This window comes from Juglans regia, chromosome 11 (assembly GCF_001411555.2).
Source record: "Juglans regia cultivar Chandler chromosome 11, Walnut 2.0, whole genome shotgun sequence".
In the NCBI taxonomy this organism is placed as follows: Eukaryota; Viridiplantae; Streptophyta; class Magnoliopsida; order Fagales; family Juglandaceae; genus Juglans; species Juglans regia.
Genome location: NC_049911.1, coordinates 34,714,043 through 34,735,576, shown reverse-complemented (window position 1 = coordinate 34,735,576; position 21,534 = coordinate 34,714,043). Strand labels below are relative to the sequence as shown.

The following is a 21,534-nucleotide window of genomic DNA, read 5'->3' as shown; positions in this document are numbered from 1 at the left end:
CAATTGCCCATCCGTGGGCAATGTACAGTTTATAGTAAAATCGAAGGGATGAATCAGTCTATCGAACACAAAGATCCTGAGAAGACAGTTTTCTTTTTCCCTTCAATTTTCCATGTAAGTAGAAAATGAAGTCAGGTCGGTGGGGCTGAAAACACTTTAGTTTTATAAGTAACCGGGCTGACGCCATATATCCCAATCCAAACAGTTATATTTTGTGTGGCATCACAGTGCTTTAGGATAAATTAACAAGGTAAATAACTTCGCATATGCCAAAACTACGTCTCGCAAGTAACGGAATTACCTTAAAAAAATATTGTTACAAAGCATGGGAGTGAAAAACCAATGCGCCAGCGCCAGCGCCAGCGCCAGGCAATGATTGTATTCCGAGGGCAGTTTGATCATAGTGACAAGAATTTACTCCTTCGTGTTAGGTTTCAGAGATTCAGTTTCTCCTTCGTGACGCCCTGGAAAACATTTCTTTGATGTTCTTGGATTCTGTCTCCACTTTCGCCTTTTTAGCTGGCTTTCCAGTTTTTGTGCTCTTTTGGTCACTCCCCTTTCCCTGATAAAAATGGCATTATAAAAGACCATTCCGAACAATTGAAAAATCATATCACAAAATCACTGTAGGCAGTCCCTGCATCTTTTCTGCATCCAGTGTGACACTTCCAAAAAAAAAAAACTGCGCAATCCGATGCTATTTTTCATTTCTTGTGTTCAACCATTTTGCTTTTAACACCATTCTTGAAAAAAACCACTCCCAGAAAATTTTATTCCGTAGTCAAAAGCTAAAATAGATAAAATACTTGATTAAAAACAAAAGACAGGCAAGTACATAAATAATACCCTTCCCACATAAACTTCTCTTTTTTTATTTGTTGGCTTTTGATCCAATGGCTGGACTATACACGGGATAGTTTTCTTGCTACCTAAAAGCTACAACATAGTGAAGACATAGTTCAATCCAAAGTCTCTAGCACAATACCAAGAGAAATTACCAGCTGTGTTTGCTGGCACCTTCCTGCAAAAACTAATTAAAAACGAAGTTGCAGAGGCTTTACACAATTGACATAACAAGCATAGAAAGTTGGCAGATTATGACTTGAGATTCTAACTAATACAACTAAAAATGCACAACCAATAAGTTCTTTCAAATTTCTACACCAAAGTGGCATAATATCTGACAGTTCCTACCAGTAAGTTGCTCTGAAAAACTAGGTGGCTTCCTGAAGCAGGTGATAGGTTCTCAACCTCTAGAGCTTCTCTAGTTGCCTCAACTGAATTTAACCTGCAGACACATTCAGCAATCTAGGCTGGGTTAAAGCATATAAAAGAAACCCACTCTAACCGTAGTAAGAGGTAATGGAGTTTCAATTTTTCGAATGGGAAAGATTAGATAAGGGAATACTTTAGATGGTTACACAGGAGATTCAACCAAGGCTCATCCTTCACATACTCCCCCAATATTGAAACTGCATCAGCTACTGCACTAATAGAAGGGGATTTAATGAAGAGAAAACTATGACTTCATCCCAAGATATAGCATGCACATCACAAGTTGACATATGCAAACCAAAATTTCTTTTTTTTGATAGGTAATCAAGAAATTATATTCATAGAAAAAAGTACCTAACTAGATATGCAAACCAAAATTTCTAATCACATTTACTCAGTTCCAAGAAGGAAAACACACACACACATTCATACACACACAAAACAGAACACAAGAACAAGATCATCTGCATGGCTTAATAATTCCCGATCCAAAGAGCAATTTCAACACCAACCCAAGCCACTAACTTCAATGGAAAACTGACATTATATTTATTTGTATAGCCCTCAACCACCACCCACCTCCTTTCCCACTTTTTCTTGTACGTACAAATTATCACACAAGCAGTAATAATAATCATAAGTTTGCTCCTGTAACAGATTCTTTGGTATGGTAAGAAAATTAAGTAAGTGAGTTAGTTCAACCTGAGCCATACCTCTGCAAAGTTTTTTAATTAATAGGCATTTAAAAAAATAAAGAATATTTTCAGAAGCATCAGTCACACAGGCATTTAAAAAAAGGCATTTGGATTTAACTAGCAAAATCGCAAAATGAAAAGGTTATAAAGAATTTTAATTATAATCATACACGTATCCTTCTCTTGTCGTGCAGCATAGTTTTTGTCCAATACCGAAAGTGTCTCTTTTAGCTCACATACCTGCAATTAGACTCACAACATTATCTAATGGGGGAAAAACATTACAAGTACCATTATCTTAAATGAATATGAGCTATTTAATAGCTTCTGCTCAATAGTCGATAAGGCTCAAAGAAAGGTCCATTGGATGTTCATAACAGTGTTTGTGAGTCTCTTACATTACCCAAACCCTTACTTAAAAAAAAAGGAAGATTGGCTATTCCAATCTCATACATCCCCATAAAGTAAAATTAAGTACCTTGTGATATAACCATGCTAGAACCTTTGAGTCATCAAGCCTAAAGAACTTTGACGATCCAATCTCTGCACACACAGAGGGAGGGAGGGAGAGAGAGGAGGAGGAACAGTATTTGATTACTCAAGCTGTTGTATCAAGAAAATCGCACAAAAGTCTAGCTATAAAAGAGTTCCTCACATATTAGATCAGATTGGGGCCTTAAATTATTACTGATAACTGAAAAATGTAGAATGGTTAACAAGGGTTAATAACCATATCTTTAGCTTATTAAGGTTCCCATGAAGTATATCTCATCACTCAGGCCAGCTTTCTCTTCTCATTCCAAGAACGGAACATAAACAATTTTCAGGATCCTATTAATCAACTGATTTCATGCCAGTAACAGTAAGTGTCAAATGAAGAGTGTTAATAAAGATGGTTCAAAACCACTTAATTGTATGCCACACTACAAGCATAAAAATAAAAATAAAAGGATTTTTAACCATCAGATAGAAAAACATTTTAAGCTGATATACTCTATCAAGCCTCTGACCAAGATTTACATTGGAAAAGTAAGTATGGAATAAAATAAAATGGTGCAGGTAGATGGCCACCTTTGATTTCACAAACTACTTGCATTGAATTCTCTGCAATGGACAGTAAATGTTGATAGCCAGGATAGTCATGAATGAAGATTATCTCATCTAATTGCCTGAACTTCCCGGGATCATCTTCCTTCTGCAATCATTTTAAAAAAGCAATGCCGCCAGTAAGGTTAAAAAAGAAATAACCAAAACAAAAGGTTGACATTCACTACAAAACATTACACTGACAGATTATAATTGGGAAAAAAAATTACATATATTGTATATATAGTAACAGCAGTGAGGAATTAAAGACATGATTGTACAAAGTGAAGAGTATATACTGGTTGATTTATAATTAAAATGGGAAAAGCAGCAGAACAGGATTTGTGTGCTGATCCAGATAGTGTAATTAAGCACTGCAAACTATAAATATACCTTCATTCTAGCTTCCTCAAAAATGGGGAGCATAATGAAAACAGGATCAACTGGAGTTGCAGTATATAGGCGGCCATCTATATGAGGAAAAGAAGTGATACAATTACTGAGAATTAGTGGGAAGAGAAACAAGTACAATTCAAATCAAATACATCCATCAGAAGTTTCATGGTGATCCAAGACAAAACATAAAAAATCAATGGTAGAGTCATGAACTGCATCAGAGAACTAGAGTACAATGGACAGAAGTAGTAGAGTTAATTGTTTTGATCAAAGCCATGGAAAATATCAGGTTAACAGGAAAAAATATACCATTGCTTGAACTTGTACAAACGGGGGACTGGGAAAAAAAAAAACCATGTCAAGAGAAAGAACAGTGTTGTTAAAGCCCAAAAAAACAGAGCATTGATCTCATTTTCAGGTGTTTGGTAATTTAACAGTGTGGTCACCAAGGATTCAAAAAAAGATCAAGAATGGTAGCATGTGCCTAACTACCAGACCTGAAGTACCAAAATCACATGACATGTATTTAAAAAACGCATGCTTTGGTTTGACTAAGTGCACCTGGTGCTTTTAACAGTAATGAGGAAGAAAAGAAAATGAAAATGAAAATGAAATTATTTAATGTAAATAATGACCTACAATAGTAGATGCTTTGAAAAGATGAAGATGCAAAGGGTAAAGAGAACTGACACAAAATGTACTTGATAACACAAACGCATTGGCTTTAAAGATTGAAATTTCTTAAAAGCAGATTTTGGACTCTAACCATAAAAATCTTGCATCTACCTTCACAAACATAATCCCCCACAAACCAAGATCCATAGGATTGCTTAAACCAATGAAGTTCTTGAAGCAGCCCGTTGACGAAGAGATAGCAAGAAGTCTTTCCTGTCCAATTAGAGAAAAGAATAAAATTGAAACATCTTAGCACATACATGAGATATTAACCACTTTTGGATCATTTAACTTAAAAAAAAAAAAAATCAAGAAGAAATAACTATAAATATAACCCAAACTTGACACCAGGTGATGTCACTAAAAAATATAAAACCAACCAAACAGAGTATTTGGCTATGTATCTTGTCTCTTCAACAACAAGCAAACTCCAAGTCCTCAAGGATCTAAAATTAACAAACAGAAAAAACATGTAATGAGTATTCTTGTACATAACCTGACTTTGGATGGCGTAGTGATAAAAATCTTCCAACACCATTTCCTGTTGCCCCAGGATCTACAAGGATACATCCAGAAATGCCAGAATACTTGAATTTATGCATAAATTATAGCATGTACTAAAAAATTAACCATGCAAGGAAGTAAAAGATAACAAAAAGAATGAATTTATCAAAAGGATAAAGATTACAAAAAACACCCTCAATTTTTATGACTGCCTTGTCTATGATGATTTAAGTCTTTAGCAAATGAAATGCTTTGAAATACGTATAAAAGAATGAATTTTTCCCATCATTCAATTTGTGAGCTAAAAATTCTCTAAAATCCAAGCAAATGGTATACATATATGCAAATCAGTCAGCAGCTACTACCCCGCACCCCCCAGACCATAGAGAGAGGAGAGCAACTTTGACTAGATCCGTAGCAGTTCATTGTTGGTTAACGCACATAACCTATTTGGTGCTACACAAATGCTTCTATCCTTCAGCCATATACCAAACCAGGCTGACAAGTTATATACATCAAACATAATTACTGCATTGTACATCAATATACCATATCCATTATCAACTGTCTTATATCTAATTAGTTGTTCCTCTTATATACTAATTGTGTACTTAGGCTATGCCTTCAGTGTTTGTGATAAAATCTTTGATTACCCATTAAAAGAATTATCTGTTGTCTATAAGTGTCTGATAAATAATAAAAAATGTCATGAGTCATATCGTGATATTAAAAGGTCTTGTTGCCACCATTTCAGAAATGCTAATCGTGCACATCTATATTAGATACTAGCATTTCATGTCATATCCTCTATTTATAACCAGGCTAGAAGCTAATCAACAAATAAGATCACTTTCAAATCAATAATGCCACGTGTTGAATTAAATAATCATGTATGCAACTCACATTGATCCAGTTTATGTTCAACAAACTTAAGGTAGAAAAAAGTAACAAAATCCTTGACTACGGAATCCAGTGATTGGGTAATTAATTACCAGATGCAATAAGGAGACGACATTCCTTAACACCTTCCCACCAAGCCATGGAAATTTAGTATACAGCAAGCTTTGCAATCCTATAGGATACCCAAACAAATAGTTATTCGGCTGCAAGGATGGTTCTCTAATTATGCTTACGCACATACATATATAAGCATTTAGTTTAGAATCTTTTAAGAATTAAAAAGGATTGAAAATCCAACAACTTAACAAATACATATATACATATGCATAGAGAAATGATATCTGCAGTTGTGGAGTAGCCAAAATCCGCGCAATTTCTTTGAAAAAACAGCGTAAATACATACCCACGTGAAAAAAATATTAAAATTTTAAAATAGACTCACTCTTTTCAAAACGATTGCACGGTACTGGGCACTCTACGACTTGCATTACTAAGGAAAAAAAAAAGGTGCTCTTCAGACCTAAAGGATATATGCTTTCCTTAATGAATGAAAAAAATTCCCAAAAATTCCGAATGGAGATCAGTGAAACATTTCATTCTAGCTTGGCAGCAAACATACCAGTGTATAAAGCAGTAGTCTTGTTGACCTTTAAACAACCCCTGGGAAAAGAGAAAGAAAATTGCTCGAAATTAGACGGAAAATGTGCTCGAACAGGTATTCCCCTACTTTCGTTTGGAGAGTATAAGAAAGTTGAGAAAGTCGGAGATGGAGCGCGGGCGCGCGCGAGGGAGAGAGAGCTTGCCTTTACAAATGAGGACACCCACTTTTGTGGCCTTGCCATATTGCAATTGCAATTGCAATGGTGGGCTAAGTTGAAGGTGATTTTTGGGCGGACCGAACCCGACTGGACCCAAAAGAAACAGGCTGACAATTTATTTGGATTTTAAAGAAAAATAGAGGGAGAAAAAAAAAAAGGTTTTCAATTGTCTTTTATCCTTTCTAATTAGACATAATCAAGTATGCATGTTTTACCCTTGAATTAAAAAATAATAATAATTTTATTTCTTTTTATTTCTTTTTATTTCAAACGCTTAATGAAAGGAATAATAATAATTATAATTCTTAATTTATTTTTTTATAAACTTTCACGAAACGGCTTCGTTTGGATTGAGAAATCATCTCAACTCATCTTATGATCTCACTATCCAAACGGATGCTAAAAATTCAAAGTTTTTATGACCTTCCCATTATATAAATCTATATTGTAAACCGAGGAGTATTCAGTCCACCATATAGATAATTAAAAACAGGACATGTACGATATACACATACTCGAAGGTGAAATACAAGTCCATGAATCCACTTGCATTTCAGATTCAATCTTTTTGCCATATACAGATATACTCAAAAGAGATCACAGAGGGAAGCAACTTAAGTTGAGCACAGATTTGGAGTTCACTTGAGCTTTATCATTTGAAGAACTGAAGGAGAATCGAAGGCATCATCGCTAGCTGTAACCACGGTGGCAACTGCCCTTACTAGCTTCCTCATAACTTGCTGAAGTGGATGCGGATTTAGCAATACTGGGGGTCATCCCAGCAAGCTGCATAATGTTCTCTATTTCTTTCACCACCTCACTCATTGTAAGGCCTTTTGGCTCTTGATTTTTCGACACAACTCATTGACAGTTCCACATGAAACTTTTCTAAACCAGTTTTGTTCCCAAACCAATGGCTGGGTCAAGAATTTCATGAAGATTGTATAAATCTTTCGTCTCATCTATTGCATCCCTTATCACTCTCACGATATACTTCCCTCGCTCTATTGGCCTTCTTGCGGTTATAATTAGCTCCAACATGACCACTCCAAAACTATAGACGTCACTCTTATCGGTCAAGTGCTGCATGGGTCATGTAATATTCCGGGTCCAAGTAGCCTTGAAACAACAAAGAAAATCCTTTCTCCACACAAGAATTTGACCCAATGTAGCGAAATCCGAAATAAATTAAAGCCCTCAATCAACTTCGCTAGAGATATTAAAAGAAATTGAACGTGTTTTACATTCTGGATCTTGATACATGTCACCTCAGAGATTATAAAATTCATGGCCTAATTCATTTCATAAAACTGATTCAATAAGAGAAGATTGTTCATTTATTATAAACATACTCAAGATCTTATCTACAGTCAATGTGGAATTATTCCTCAATACCCTCTCTCACGTACAGGTCAGTATTTTTCTTGATCTTTGTCACAGGATAAATAGTATGGACCCTTATTCGTTCTATGGCAGGCTCTGATACTATGAAGAAATTCATAGGCTTAACTCATTTCATAAAATCGATTCTAAAAAAAAAGATTGCTAATTCTTTATAAACATACCCAAGATCTTATTCACATGCAATGTGAGATTATTTCTCAACAAGAGGGATCACCAACAAAAAAAAACTACTATTAAAAAAATATATTCTAATAATATTTTATTTAAATTTCAACTTTCATCTTAACTCATCTTATTTCATCTCAAAAGAAACTAATTATTAAATTGGTCTTTCAGCAGAATTATACCAGCAGTTTCTATTGGATTCATATTTTCTGGCCAGCAGCAGTCATTCAATTTCGCTTTTTGAAGGAGACAAGGGTACCGAAAGATCTAATGATATTAGTGTTCTACTACGGAATGACGTGAGTTTCAACTATTTCCAGATTTATGTTGTGAAGAACGTAAAGAACTGGATGGAAGTACCTGAAAGACTATCCATCAGAGTACCATTTTGAAGGTACTCATAAACCAGAATTTGTTCCCCTTGCTCAAAACAGAGTCCCACGAGGCTGACAAGATTCTTGTGATGGACCCCTGATAGGAGTTCAATCTCTGTTTTAAATTCATGCCCACCCTGCAAAGAATCTGCCTGAGCTCGTTTGATGGCAATCAGTTGCCCGGTGGAAAGAGTTCCCCTATAAACCTGTACAAAATTTTCACAAGTACACATTTGGCTACTAAAAATAGTCCACAAATACAACGAGAAGGTTGAGAAGTTTAAAAAGTTCTTCTTTTAAAGAAGGAAAGTTCACTTTTTCGAAGGCATTATGTCACAGAAAATATGTAATATTTTAATAATATTTTATTTAATTTTTATCTGATCTCATCTCTTCTGTGTAATCAAATGAGACAAAATTTTCCCGCACAAAAGTGATATTCATACCTTAGCCCATGATTTACAAATTCCAATAGAACTTTTTACTCCTTTACATCATTAATTATTGCAGCCTTTGCAGATAAGAATATAACAAAAATAAAACTGGGGGACATAGCAGCCACCCCGCGGACCTAACTTTAATGTACTCCAAAAGCATATTGCACTATATATGCAGATTCTTCAAAGTTTTAACCTTCACATTAACTCATCAACACTATTATATATTAACTGAGAAAGGAGAAGTCTTCCTCAGTCATTCCCCTGGAGGAGTACATGTCTCCTTCACTGGCATTGGAAGAATAGTTGTCATCCTCATTGTCCCTCTCCTTCAAATCTTCAATCTTCTCCAGAGCCTCCCTCAACTCCCACCTCCTATCCACATCCCCCTCACAGCAGCACATTCCAACCTTCAAGAGCTTTAGCATTTCTTCCTCGCTGTTTTTGGTTCCCTTCATGTCATAATCAAACACCTCGCCCGTCCACTCTTCCCTCACAACTGAGTTCACCCACGATGCCAAATCCGGGTTCTCTCCCTTCCCATGTTTTAGATAGTTTGCAGGGAATTTTCCAGTTAAAAGCTCAAGAATGAGAATCCCTAGGCACCACACGTCGGTCTTTTGGGCAGTACGGTCCCGTTGTGTGAACTCCGGAGATTTGTACGCCGCCATGTATTGTTGTGCATGCTCTTTGTTGACCACTGGGACGAGAGCGAAGTCCGACAACAGAGGCATGAACGTGTGGTCCAGAAGCACATTGGAGGATTTTAGGTGACCATGGGGTAGGGTTAGGTTAGGGAACTCTCTGTGGAGGTAAGCCAAACCCCTGGCTACTCCTTTGATGATCTTTAGCCGAGCTGGCCAATCAAGCCCTGGCTGCCCGGGTGCACGTCTTGCTGAAAAAAGCAATACCCAAAACACAATTTTATTAGGCTTTAGTTTTGCTTAAATGATAAAAGCCATAGATGAAATTAACCATGCAGTCCCTAATTCACCTTTCTATTCATTCTCTACAAGATACAACACAAACAACATTCAAACTCGGTCTTTTCTGGGACCGAATACTGGTTATTTTCAAGCTCAATCAAATTGATGGGTCCTGGAAGATGTTGGGTCGTTAAGACGTTCTTACATTGATTTGAAAAAGTTTGACAAACTTAGGCTTGACTCCTGTCTTACCAAAAAAGAAATGGAAAAGACAATCAAATTAATTGAAGCAGAGCATACCATGGAGATGACTAGCGAGGCTGCCGTTTTGGACATAGTCTGAAATTAGAAGCTTTTCTTCTTTGGTATAGTAAAAGGCTACAAGGGGAAGCACATTAGGATGGGACAAACTCCCAAGCCGTCTCATGTGGTCATGAAACTCTTCCTTCCCTACCTTGTTCATTTGCCTAAACCTCTTCACAACCATAGCGGGCCCACTCAAAAGAACAGCCTTGTAAGAGGACCCAAAACTCCCACTCCCCAATACTTCGGCCGAGGCTCTAAGTAGGTCTTGTAAATCAAACATCACTCTGTCATTTCTCACGAAGTACAACTTTCCTTGTTCACCCCTTTTGTACTCGCCGGGGAGGTCGGGTGATTGGGCCTCTTTCCGGCCAACATCATAGGCTTCAGCCGCTTCACCAGAGTTCTTGTAGCCTTTTATTTCTTGGGCCATTTTCCTCTTTGTTTTTTGAAGTCGGCGGCCACGTGCGTACAAAAATACGCCCATTGCTGCTAATGCGACCACGGCGATAGCTAAGATGATGATTATTACGATGTAGTGCTTCCTTGAGGCCTTGCATGGCTCCAGAGGCAGTCCGCATAGGTCTTTGTTGCCTGTCCAAAGGAAAAAAAAAAAAAAATGAAAGAGTTTGACTTTTAGACGCCAAAAACAACATCCTTTGGCACAGGAAAAAAATAAAAGAGTAATAATAGTATTATTATTAAAAATATTTTCATAGGGAGAGTTTTTTAAGCATTGGTATCAACGTGCATACCATTTACAAATATTCTGTTTGGGTTCGGTTATGATTAAATAAAAATATCTTTGTAATCTCCAGCATATGTACGTCGAAGAGACTGATCAACTTACCCACAAAAGAACTAGAATTCATCTTGCTTAAACTTTTTGGTATCCGACCCTCAAGTTGGTTGTCTGCTAGATTGAATACTTTCCACCCGTTTGATCGAAAATTCGGTATCTTTCCCTCAAATCGGTTGCCCTCGAGGTTCAACTCCATGAGCTTAGGCAACGCAGCGAGGGACTTGGGAATTTTACCCATAAATTCGTTTCGTGCCAAATAAACTTTCTTTAAAGAGTTCATGCCGTCAAAAGCATCATCCTTAATTTCGCCGGAGAATCGGTTGTGGGACAAATACAATGTCTTTAGTGCACCGAGTTTCGCCATGTTAGGCATCAGACCGTCGAAGCTATTGTTCATGAAGCTCAAACTCCGCAAAGTTTGCAACTCCGCCAGCGTGTCTACGTCGATGATGCCCGTGAGACTCATGTTCTCCAGCCGCAGCCCCGATAAGACCCCGTTGGTGCATATCAAGCCGGCCCAATTACTCTTGTTTCCAGTACCACTGCAAATATCGATCGATTCATTCCAGCCGTTAAGCACGTCGTTTTTTGACAAGGAGCTCTTGAATTTGATCAGCACTCCTGCATCGTCACCAGCAGCACCGGACGGTGCCGCAAGTAAATGTATTAACGTGGTCAGCAGCATCAAAAGCCAACGTGCTTTGTTGTGAGCCATGATGAAGAAGAGGTGGAAGATGGCTCAGGCGGAAATTTGAACTTGAGAATGGAGGAGATTAACATTGGTGAAGACTGCGAACTTAAAGAGGGGGGAAATGCCAGCAGACAGATGGTAGGGCCGGGTGAAATTGACAAGGTAGTTCCGATACAAGGCTGAGCTGTCGATCGAAAGGCCGGCCATGAGAGCGTATTTATAATTTTATATTGGAGTTTCATTCCCTTTGATGTTCTTTGTTTATTATTTTCTAGCTTGGCATGTGCTGGTAAGCTGGTTTTTCTTGTTAAACGAGCCGTGATTTTTTCAGCCGTCCAGCCTCCAGGAAAAAAACCCATTTTTGTTTGTTTGCTTTAGGCCAAGGCCCAAGAAATTACCTCTTGGTTCGGAAATTCATGATTCGCAGCCTGGCCCACTAGGACAAGATCTCCACGTGGACTGGAGGACGTGAGACCGAAGAGAACCCATTTAAAGCATTGATAGCCAAATATTAATACAAGTCTAAATTTTAGTTAGATGTAAGAAAAAGTTTTTACATTGGACTAACCAATAGTCTAAAACTTAAGACTTGATGAATAGTAAATCTTAAGTCATCTCTAAATATGGCTAGCTATTATTCATAATAGAAAGTAATATTTAATTATTTCATCATTTCTCTCTCTTTGAATGGTAAAACATGTATGGCATACATTTTATTTCTACTGATTGATAGAGTAGACACATTATTTCTATAAAATATGAAGATCTAAGAAATTTATAAATTGTATTTGTAAAAAAAAAAAATTAAAAAAATAATATTATATTATTATTTTAACTTTATAATAACTAGTCTAATATGAATTTATCTAATCAAAAATTAATATTATAATTAAAAATTAATATTCTAATCAAATTTTAGACTTAACAATGATTAAACCATTACTAATGCTCTTACGGGCTTCGCTTCCCAGTTTCTTTCAGAACTTTGGTGCGTTTGGAACTCAAACCACTCTCAACTCATCTCAACTCATCATTACAACTTTTTCAAATCCTAACACAAAATATAATAAATAATTCAACTTTTTCAAATTTCAAAATAATAATAATATTAAAAAATAATATTCTAACAATATTTTATCAACTCAACTCAACTCAACTCAACTCACTTCAACGTCCAAACACAACCTTAAGGATCGGTTCGTTAAGTATACGAGAGATTTTATTTTTCTACAACAGTACTTCTCCTTCGGTGCGAGTGCGAGTCATGAGATGATGATAAATAGTATTACTTTTTTATTTATATAATCATATATGTTGACGTGTGATCAACATTGAAAATTGTGAAAATCTTAAAATTTAAAATTTAAAATTTAAATAAAAAAAGAAAACTCTTATAAAATAGAGTTGCTACTAAGTACTTATAATTCTGTGCGTAAAATTACACGCACGTATGATACCTAAGTGTAGCACTACTCTAATTTTAATCGGAAGATAAAATAAATTCAAATTTAAATTCATGATCACTACTGTAATATCATAAAAAAAAATTAAAAATACAATATAACTTGAAATGTAAAAGAGAAGAGAGATAGAATGGGAGTGAGAATAACTTTAAGGGATACATTTTATTACTCTCGAGTTGAATTTTACATCAGTTATTATCCTTATGTATGAGAATTGTGGATAATTCAAAATACAGAGAATATATTTAACAGAGTTCTTCGGCGTCAAAGACTCAAAAGCAAAAGACCAAAAATTTCCTAAAACTGCTTTTTTTTTTAAGAAAAAAATGATAAATACACGTATTTTTTATAAAATATTACACAATCATATTTTAAAATAAAAGATATTTTTATAAAATATCTTATAAAAATACTATCACTTTATAAAAATATTCTCAATTTAAAATATGTTATGAAGTGTATCATATCATGTGTATTTTTTATTTATTTTTTATTTTATTTTTTTGGTGGACAGGGAATTCTTTCCTATATATAAGCTAGCTTTTTCCTTCTTCCACTTGGTGGCCGCTTCCAAATTCACGTGCAAGGCACCCTGTGACTTCTTTTCGACGATTGGCCCGTGTATATACAGCCGCGACGAACAACCCCTTCAGTCTTTGCCATGGCTTGTCACAGTTCTTTACATGAACTATCGAGTCCAACAAAATCAAATATTGGGTATTTTTATCCACTTCATATTTTAGAGTCTTAACCTCAAGAAACGAATATCCTAATGGCATGACAAACGGAAAAGCACCCACAGCCACAGGCATTTACGCCAACCCTTTATTCTTCACTTCCTTTGAGACCCCTATTACAGGTAGTTGAAGAGAACTCTCACAAGACAAAGCAAGGTTTGTTGCCTTTTCTTTTCTACTTTATATCTTTGTTTTGTAAATCAACCAGAAATATATGCTTTCGGCATGCACCTCGGTGCGTAATTCTTATGATTTATCTGTGGTTATATATATATGTGTGTGTGTGTGTGTGTGTATATATATGTAGGATTATATACCGGCCTACAAATTAAGCAAATATATAACTCCAGTACTCCCATTTTTCAAGCAATTCTTTCTCACTAAACAGTTAATTACCTTTCTTCTTAACCAGAAAATTAAGCCTCTCCTGCATAAATTACAACACCATTTAATCAAAACCTCATATATGTACATGCTCACACTCTTCCGATCCCAATCTCCTCAACCAAAACCCAACCCCATGAACTCATCCACCACCTCCCCTGACCCCCATATAGAGGTCAACTTCACCTCCAGCTGCCGCACCCCCTCACCCAATGAACCAAACGACTCCAACGCCGTCCCCTTACTCCTCCAGCCCTCATACGCCAGATCAAAATCTTTGATCTTCGACGAGCTACGCAACTTCCGCATAAGCCTCAGATGGTGCGCCCTCGACCACTCTTCCTGTATTGGAAAATCCGTTTCCTACTTCACATTTATATTCTTCACCATCCTGGTTCCGTTTGTCATGGCCTGCTTCTCCGTCCGAGTCCCAGCCGCAGCCTCAACCGATGACCCCATCTCTTTCAACAAGCTTGTCCAACTTCCCGAGTCAGGGCTAGCCGCCATTGCCTTCTTCACACTCTCCGGGTTCTTCCATAGGTAATGTGTTGAATAGTAAATCTAGAAACGTAAAACTCATTAATCATGGATATTAGCGCAACTTATTATCTGTCTAAAATTTATGTACGTATAAAATAAACAGGTACGGCCTCCGCCAACTGCTGTTGCTTGAGGGCTTGCAGGAAGATTCTTTATACGTACAGCGAGGATACAAGCGCGAGCTTGACAAGGCGTTCCGCTACCTAGCAATCATACTTCTACCGTCGTTTTTCGTCGAACTCGTTCATAAAATCATATTTTTCTCCACCGTGAGAATATCATTTCCATATGTCAGTGCAAGCGTGGCATTGAATTGCATCGTGCTCGTTTTGGTTTTGGTCTCGTGGGTTTATCGGACGGGGCTGTTCTTGCTGGTTTGTGTTTTGTTTCGGCTTACTTGCGAGCTTCAAATACTAAGGTTTGAAGGATTTCAAAAGATGTTCGAGGGGTGTGAGTCCGACTGCGGTGTGATATTTAAGGAACATGCGAGAATAAGGAAGCAGTTGTTGGTGACGAGCCACAGGTATCGGTTATTCATAATTGCGTGCATGGTTACCATCACCGTGAGTCAGTTTGTAGCCCTGCTGCTGGTTTTGGCATCGAAATCTGAGAAGACTTTCTTTAATTCCGGCGACCTTGTGGTAAGTATATATTGGTGATCAAAAGTCCCCACACTCCAATCCAAGCACGCACTTATTTTCATATATAAAATTCATGTATATATTTTGGAGAATGCAGGTTTGCTCAGCTGCTCAGCTCAGTGGGTTCCTGTTGTGCCTACTTGGGGCAGCGAGAATCACGCATAGAGCTCAAGGGATTGTGTCTGTCGCAACTCGGTGGCACATGGTTGTGACTTGTGCATCTACTGGATCAAACCAAGGCAAAGGCCGTCAGACAATATCAGATCAGGCAGAGGATTGCGTCAGAGTATCTAAATGCGATCACAGCGATTCTGAGTCGTCCGAAATTTTCGTTTCGATTTCCCCTGCATTAGTACATGAAGACCCAGCTTCCTTATCACAAACCAGGCAAGCTTTAGGTGAGCAATTCACTATATAATTCCAATACTACAAGCTGCCAACGCCTTGATCTTATGTGTCCTTATAATTAGACTACACATGATATATATTCAGTCCTTTTTTTTTTTTTTTAACCGTGGCAGTCTTTAGACATATTATATATACACGTGCATGACATACAAATATAATGTTGCTGATGAGAGCTTTAATTTCCGTGCAGTGACATACTTGCAACACAACAATGGAGGGATCACACTGTTTGGTTTCGCGCTTGATCGCGGATTGCTTCACACACTGTTCGCATTTGAGTTCTCTCTGATGCTGTGGATACTAAGCAAAGTCGTTGTTTTGTCATGATTAAATCTTGAACAAAATATATAGTCCAACAAAATCATCTGCATATTATTTATATATGGAGTTTCTGTCACTTTATAGATTTACAGTGGAAGGTAGCTAGCTAGCTAGCGAATTCCATGCACGTACAAACTATTCTAAAGGAACATCCGAAAGAAAGATTCATTTTAAAATCTATTTTGTTGTTATTTAAGGAAATAAGATTCAGCCCAACTGAGTCTGCATATAAATGAAATTAAATTTCATCAGTAGTTCTTAGGTCCCCCCCCCCAATTTTCTCTACTTGGGAGGATATCGTAACTCAAATATATAGGAAGGAAAAATCAATTTAGTACCGGCTTTCACCCACAAACCATCGCATCATATATAGTATATATAACTTCAATTGCTTAAATTATGATCTATATGTTCCTGATTTAGATACGATCGTAAAGATTATTAATGTACCATGCATATTGTATAAATACTTTTATCATTTACTATTATTAAGATACCATCCCATTATGCCCCGTTTGGATTTAGAGTTTATCTCGACTCATCTCATCTAATCATTACAACTTTTCTGAATTCTCACACAAAATATAATTAACAATTTAACTTTTTTAAATTTCAAAATAATAATAATATTAAAAAATAATATTCTAACAATATTTTATTCGATCAGCTTTCATCTCATCTCAACTCATTATCCAAACAGCCTCACTTTAATCCATTGTCTTAAAGTAATAACAATATAGGTTCATTTATGACTAATCAGTTTAATTAATTGTTACAAAAAAATAAAAAATACTCTAGTCACAAATGAATTATACAAAATAATCACATACATTGATGTGATTTGATGTGATTCGTCATATAGTAAAGTTATTTTTATTATAAATTTAATTTAATTGATCACATAAAATTATGTTAGTTTATGAGATTATTTTTGCATAATATTTTTGTGATGCAGTAACCTAAAAAAAAATGCAATTAACTGTGCTGAGGATTAGCGTACCAAGTATTACCGAATCAATAATTAAATTAAGGAAAAAGGCCAGCATCTGACTCCATGGCCCAATGGATAAGGTGCTGGTCTACGGAACCAGAGATTCTGGGTTCGATCCCCAGTGGAGTCGCAGTTTTTCGAAAACATATGTCTGATTTTTTCGCCATGGACCCATGACGGGTTACTGGGGTGCCAGTTTTTATGATTTTTCGCCATGACCTCACAATTACTGGGTGCCAATTATTCTGAGCGATAATGTAAGAAACCAAAACCTCTCCAAATTTGCCCACTCGCCAAATACACAATGAAATGAAATGAGAGAGAGAGATTAATGAGTGACTTCGAGCCAAAGGATTATTCGCTCGTTCATGGTGATTTTGTTCCTCACATGCGAATAACATGGTAATGAAGTTAATTAGCTGCTTCATCACCCACAGCATTTAATTATAAAACATAACATCATAATTCTCTAATAGGCTTTACATTATAAATTAAGGGTTAGTAATTCTTCCTACCAAGATATTTTTAATACAAATGCATTAAATAATGTGAGATTTCATATATTATCTATGTAAAATTACAATATTTATACCCATTTGTCACTATACGGTCTTACCTAACCACTATGCACATTCGAAGGGATACTCTCGTCACCTATTGTGATGGGCTTCTCAGTCTACCTCTTGGAGGCCCAACAGCCAAAGCATGACCCGGCATCGCCCACCTTTGGAGCATTCCCCCCCTACTGAAAGCTGTAGGTTAGGTGGATTTCTCAGTGAGCATTGACAAAGAAGAAAATGTAGTAGAGAAAGGAAAATAAGTGAAAAGAATGAGGAGTTGGGAGAATAAGGATGACAAGAAGATTACAGTGCGGTGAAAAGAAAGAAGACCCTAATCCAAATCACATTTATAGGAGGAATGCAGCGGTTAATATCCCATGCCCCGTGGTAGAATGAGGAGACATGAGAGTCATGGCTTTGAATCCTAAAAAATACGCACCACGAAGTGACGTAAAGGCAAAGAGCTGCCTGACGCCTTGATACTAATATAATTTAAATGACGCCATCAAAATTATCGAGAAACGTGCTAACAAAAGTGGAAAGGAAACGACATTAGGATAGCCAAGCAACAAGGAACCACCTCAAACTTCGGGGTCGTGTACACATCGGCAGAGGGACCCCGGCCTTAACGACAGGGTGGGGTTAAGATTAATAATAACTCCCACAATACGAATCTGATGAGAATTAGCGGGATAACTGTAAGAGGTTTCTCCCCTTTGTCTTAGTTGGCCTAAGAAGGGAAATTGAGGGAACAAGAAGCGAAGTCCCAACCCATAACAACTAGACTCTTCAGATTGGCCCACCGGTAGACTCCCTTAGATACAACCTGAGGGAGCATACTGCAATGAGATGAGACTCGTCAACTTGGATAACTCACGAACAGTGAACAACCCTTTAGTGCTTGTTCGCGTAATGGGCAGAAAGTAAGGGGTACCCTCGATCTCCTGACATGGAAGACATCGACGGACCAACAATAACACCAGTAGAGTGAAGCAAATCGAGAAACCACGCCGCATTAATGGCACCACTACCCGAGCTACATGCCACATTAATGATGCTATCGCAGAATCACGCCGTATTAAATGACTCTGACGAAATGAACAGTACAAAATACACGGATTCGCAGATACGATCTGTCTCCCCAGACTCCGAATATAAATAACAACTCACAGGTACAAGAAAGTCTCTCAGATTCTCATACTCTCTTACTTATTTATAAACTTTTAAGAAAGTTTATTGACTTTGACATTAGAGATTTCGCGGCCCCAAGGTCACTCTCTCCCAGTTGCCTTCTTATCTACTTTTGTAGGCCCAATTCAAAAGACCTGAGTTGCTGAAACTTGGTCCAAAGGCGTACGAAATACAACTTAACAAAAGTGATAATATAATGTAGTATATTATAATATATATTATAGACTATAGTTATATAAGATTTTAAATTTTAATATTATATTAATTAGTAATTTATTATATAATAAAAAATTATTTTATATATAGTATATATATAAATTATATATAATATAAAAAATTAAAATATATATAAACCGTTCCGGTCGATATTAGAAAGAGTAAAATCTGACCGATTTAAAAAAAATAAAATCGATACCTAACGGAACCAAATCAAACCTAATACTAATTCCGTTTGATTTGATCCGATCCCCGTTCACCGACTTTTTCTTCTTCTTCTTCTTTTTTTTTTTTTTTTTAACGCCTAATTTCAGATCTGACTTCATTGAATTTGGCTGTTCCTTTTCTTCTGCGCTGGTAGCCGTCCTTCCCTTTTTGACCACGACTTTTCTCGTGATCAGGTCTTCGCCACGACTTCTCGTAGTTTGCTTTTCTGCCGTTACGTTTCCCATAAAAGACAATCAGTCTACATGTTTTCCTTCATTTTAGTGACTTTTTTTTTCTTCCACTTGCCTCTGCCTCTTGGGCCGGCTGGCGATACAAGAAAGTTAGAAAGTCCTCTCCCATCCAACATGGATCATGAGTCATATCATAAATGATATCAAACATTATATAATTTTAAAAAAAAATTATATAACTTCTTATTATTCACATAATTTTTACACATCATATATTTTTTTAATTTTTTTATTAAATATTTAATATATGAATAATAAATAAAAAAATTATATTATTTTAAAAGAATAAACTCAAAAAAAATATTAAAATTTTAAAAAATATGATATGTAAAAGTTGGAGAAGTTGTATAGTATTACTCATAATTTTATTAAAAAAATAGACGATAAAAAAAATACATAGATTACAAAATGGATATACGCACAACATGACGTAATGGGCAACGAAGACGCACGCTTTAAGTAACATCTCACTAATCCAAATTCCATCATCATTGCTGCAATTCTATAGTGGAAAGGATCCACCACATATATCTGTATAATTTCCTTAGCTTCCTTAACTTTTAAACTATGTATTCCATTGATTGTGTTCTAATATATAGCAATATCAACTTGCAAAACAAAAAAAATAAAATATTGGATTGAAATATAAATTTAATATAAAAACTAAATTTTAAATTTTAAAATTTATATATTAAATTTTATCATTTAAATTATGTATATGACGTGCTCTATCCACGACTTGAGCATATACTAATTTAATATAAAAACAGTAGAACTGACGGCATAAATTGAGGTAATTTTTTCTTTTATTTTTTTATTTGTTGATCAATGCACTAATTTATATAAATACAAGTATATACATACGTGAGATTGTCTACCACGAATAGGAAAAAAATAGCATAATTCCATGCACTCATATTTTCCGTTAACACTACTAATTTAAAAACTAAAAAATAAACGAGGCTCAAAGGATATTCTTGTTGATAATGGATTAATGGTGGTGCTTTTACGTACGCGCATATTACCATAAAAGAGCTATCCATCTAGATAAGGAAAAGCCAGATCTACGGAGAGTGCCCGAGGAATTCGTAAACCCAACTTGTAGGTAGGTTTTGTAACGAATAGGCGTCTAAGTTCATTGAACCAAATGACTGGAATCACACGTTTTGTGGTACTCTTCTCAGCGCTAATTTCTAATGAAGACGCGTGACTTGAATGAGGCATGCATTGAATTTGAGGCAGACGTTAGTAAATAATATAAATGTCTAGGTTCAACGAACCTGCCCTCTTACAGTTTCATGTTTAATGCTCTTTACTTCATATTATGCATGCATGCATGATGTTTTGTAAGTTATGCCAATTCGAAATTGAATTTGATGATTTTTTTGGATTTTTTTTAGACGGTAAAATGCAAATATCAATAAAAAAGAGAATGAAATAATAATCTAAGCACTTTATTTTATTTTTCTAATTAATCAGTTGATTAGGTGATATCCGATTGTTTTAAGAAGAAAAATAAGCTAATTCGAGAAGATTTTTTTTTTCTATCATGTGATTTTTTTCTATTACACCTCTAAACCGATACTTACAATTTTATCAGTTTCAGTCATATTCATTCCGATTTTTTCAGTATATTAAATATATATAATATAGTATATATATTATAGTATATAATAAAATAGTAGCCTGCAACTCGAGGACCCGCTAAAGATTTGAGCCAAACTTGTATTTTTTAGTATGTAAGACCGACCCAACCCGTACTTCTTTTTTTAAAGTATTTTTATTTATTTTTTTAAAATCAGGTCAACCTGTATTTTTTCCCCTTTTAATAATCAGATTCAAATACTAATATACAAATATATAAATATATAATTACATTCACCGAAAGCCATAGAGCTATAGTATGCACTTCTCCCTTTCTCTCTCTCCCTCCCTCCCTATCCCTAATAATAAAGAGTTGTGTAGAATAAAGTAACAGAGTACAAAGAAGAAATCAACTCAGAGAGGCAAAAGCTTAAGACAGGAGGAACTTGTGCGCAAGTTCAAGAAAGGCAATCTGGGACCAATTTTTTTTTTTTCACAATCTGAGACTTCACAAGACATGAACATGCTTTATAAAATATATTTATGTCGAAGACTTCTCGTATAAAAATCACCACAGATTTCAAAGGTC

The 21,534-nt window shown here is 36.0% G+C and overlaps 3 protein-coding genes and 1 non-coding gene across 4 annotated transcripts; 2 read left to right on the top strand and 2 right to left on the bottom strand.

Moving 5' to 3' along the window:
* On the bottom strand, positions 1-6,368 carry LOC109009547 (ribonuclease H2 subunit B). Its single transcript, XM_018990059.2, has 12 exons — positions 6,335-6,368; positions 6,151-6,191; positions 5,624-5,703; positions 4,624-4,683; positions 4,239-4,340; positions 3,450-3,526; positions 3,042-3,165; positions 2,449-2,513; positions 2,141-2,210; positions 1,409-1,484; positions 1,195-1,288; positions 1-562 (listed from the first exon to the last, which is right to left on the bottom strand). The coding sequence occupies exons 3-12, from the start codon at positions 5,670-5,672 to the stop codon at positions 443-445; spliced, it is 837 nt and encodes a 278-aa protein (XP_018845604.1). The 5' UTR covers positions 5,673-5,703; positions 6,151-6,191; positions 6,335-6,368; the 3' UTR covers positions 1-442.
* A 2,565-nt stretch (positions 6,369-8,933) lies between these two features.
* On the bottom strand, positions 8,934-11,475 carry LOC109009424 (probable LRR receptor-like serine/threonine-protein kinase At4g31250). The gene is made up of 3 exons (XM_018989879.2): positions 10,809-11,475; positions 9,956-10,552; positions 8,934-9,624 (listed from the first exon to the last, which is right to left on the bottom strand). The coding sequence occupies exons 1-3, from the start codon at positions 11,473-11,475 to the stop codon at positions 8,957-8,959; spliced, it is 1,932 nt and encodes a 643-aa protein (XP_018845424.1). The 3' UTR covers positions 8,934-8,956.
* Positions 11,476-13,973: 2,498 nt separating this feature from the next.
* On the top strand, positions 13,974-16,085 carry LOC109009545. Its single transcript, XM_018990058.2, has 4 exons — positions 13,974-14,575; positions 14,679-15,216; positions 15,314-15,614; positions 15,815-16,085. Exons 1-4 carry the CDS (start codon positions 14,118-14,120, stop codon positions 15,949-15,951), a joined length of 1,434 nt encoding a protein of 477 aa, XP_018845603.1. The 5' UTR covers positions 13,974-14,117; the 3' UTR covers positions 15,952-16,085.
* Positions 16,086-16,993: 908 nt separating this feature from the next.
* TRNAR-ACG lies at positions 16,994-17,066 on the top strand. Its single transcript has one exon. It is a non-coding gene; the product is annotated as a tRNA-Arg (tRNA).
* The last annotated feature ends 4,468 nt before the right edge of the window (positions 17,067-21,534 follow it).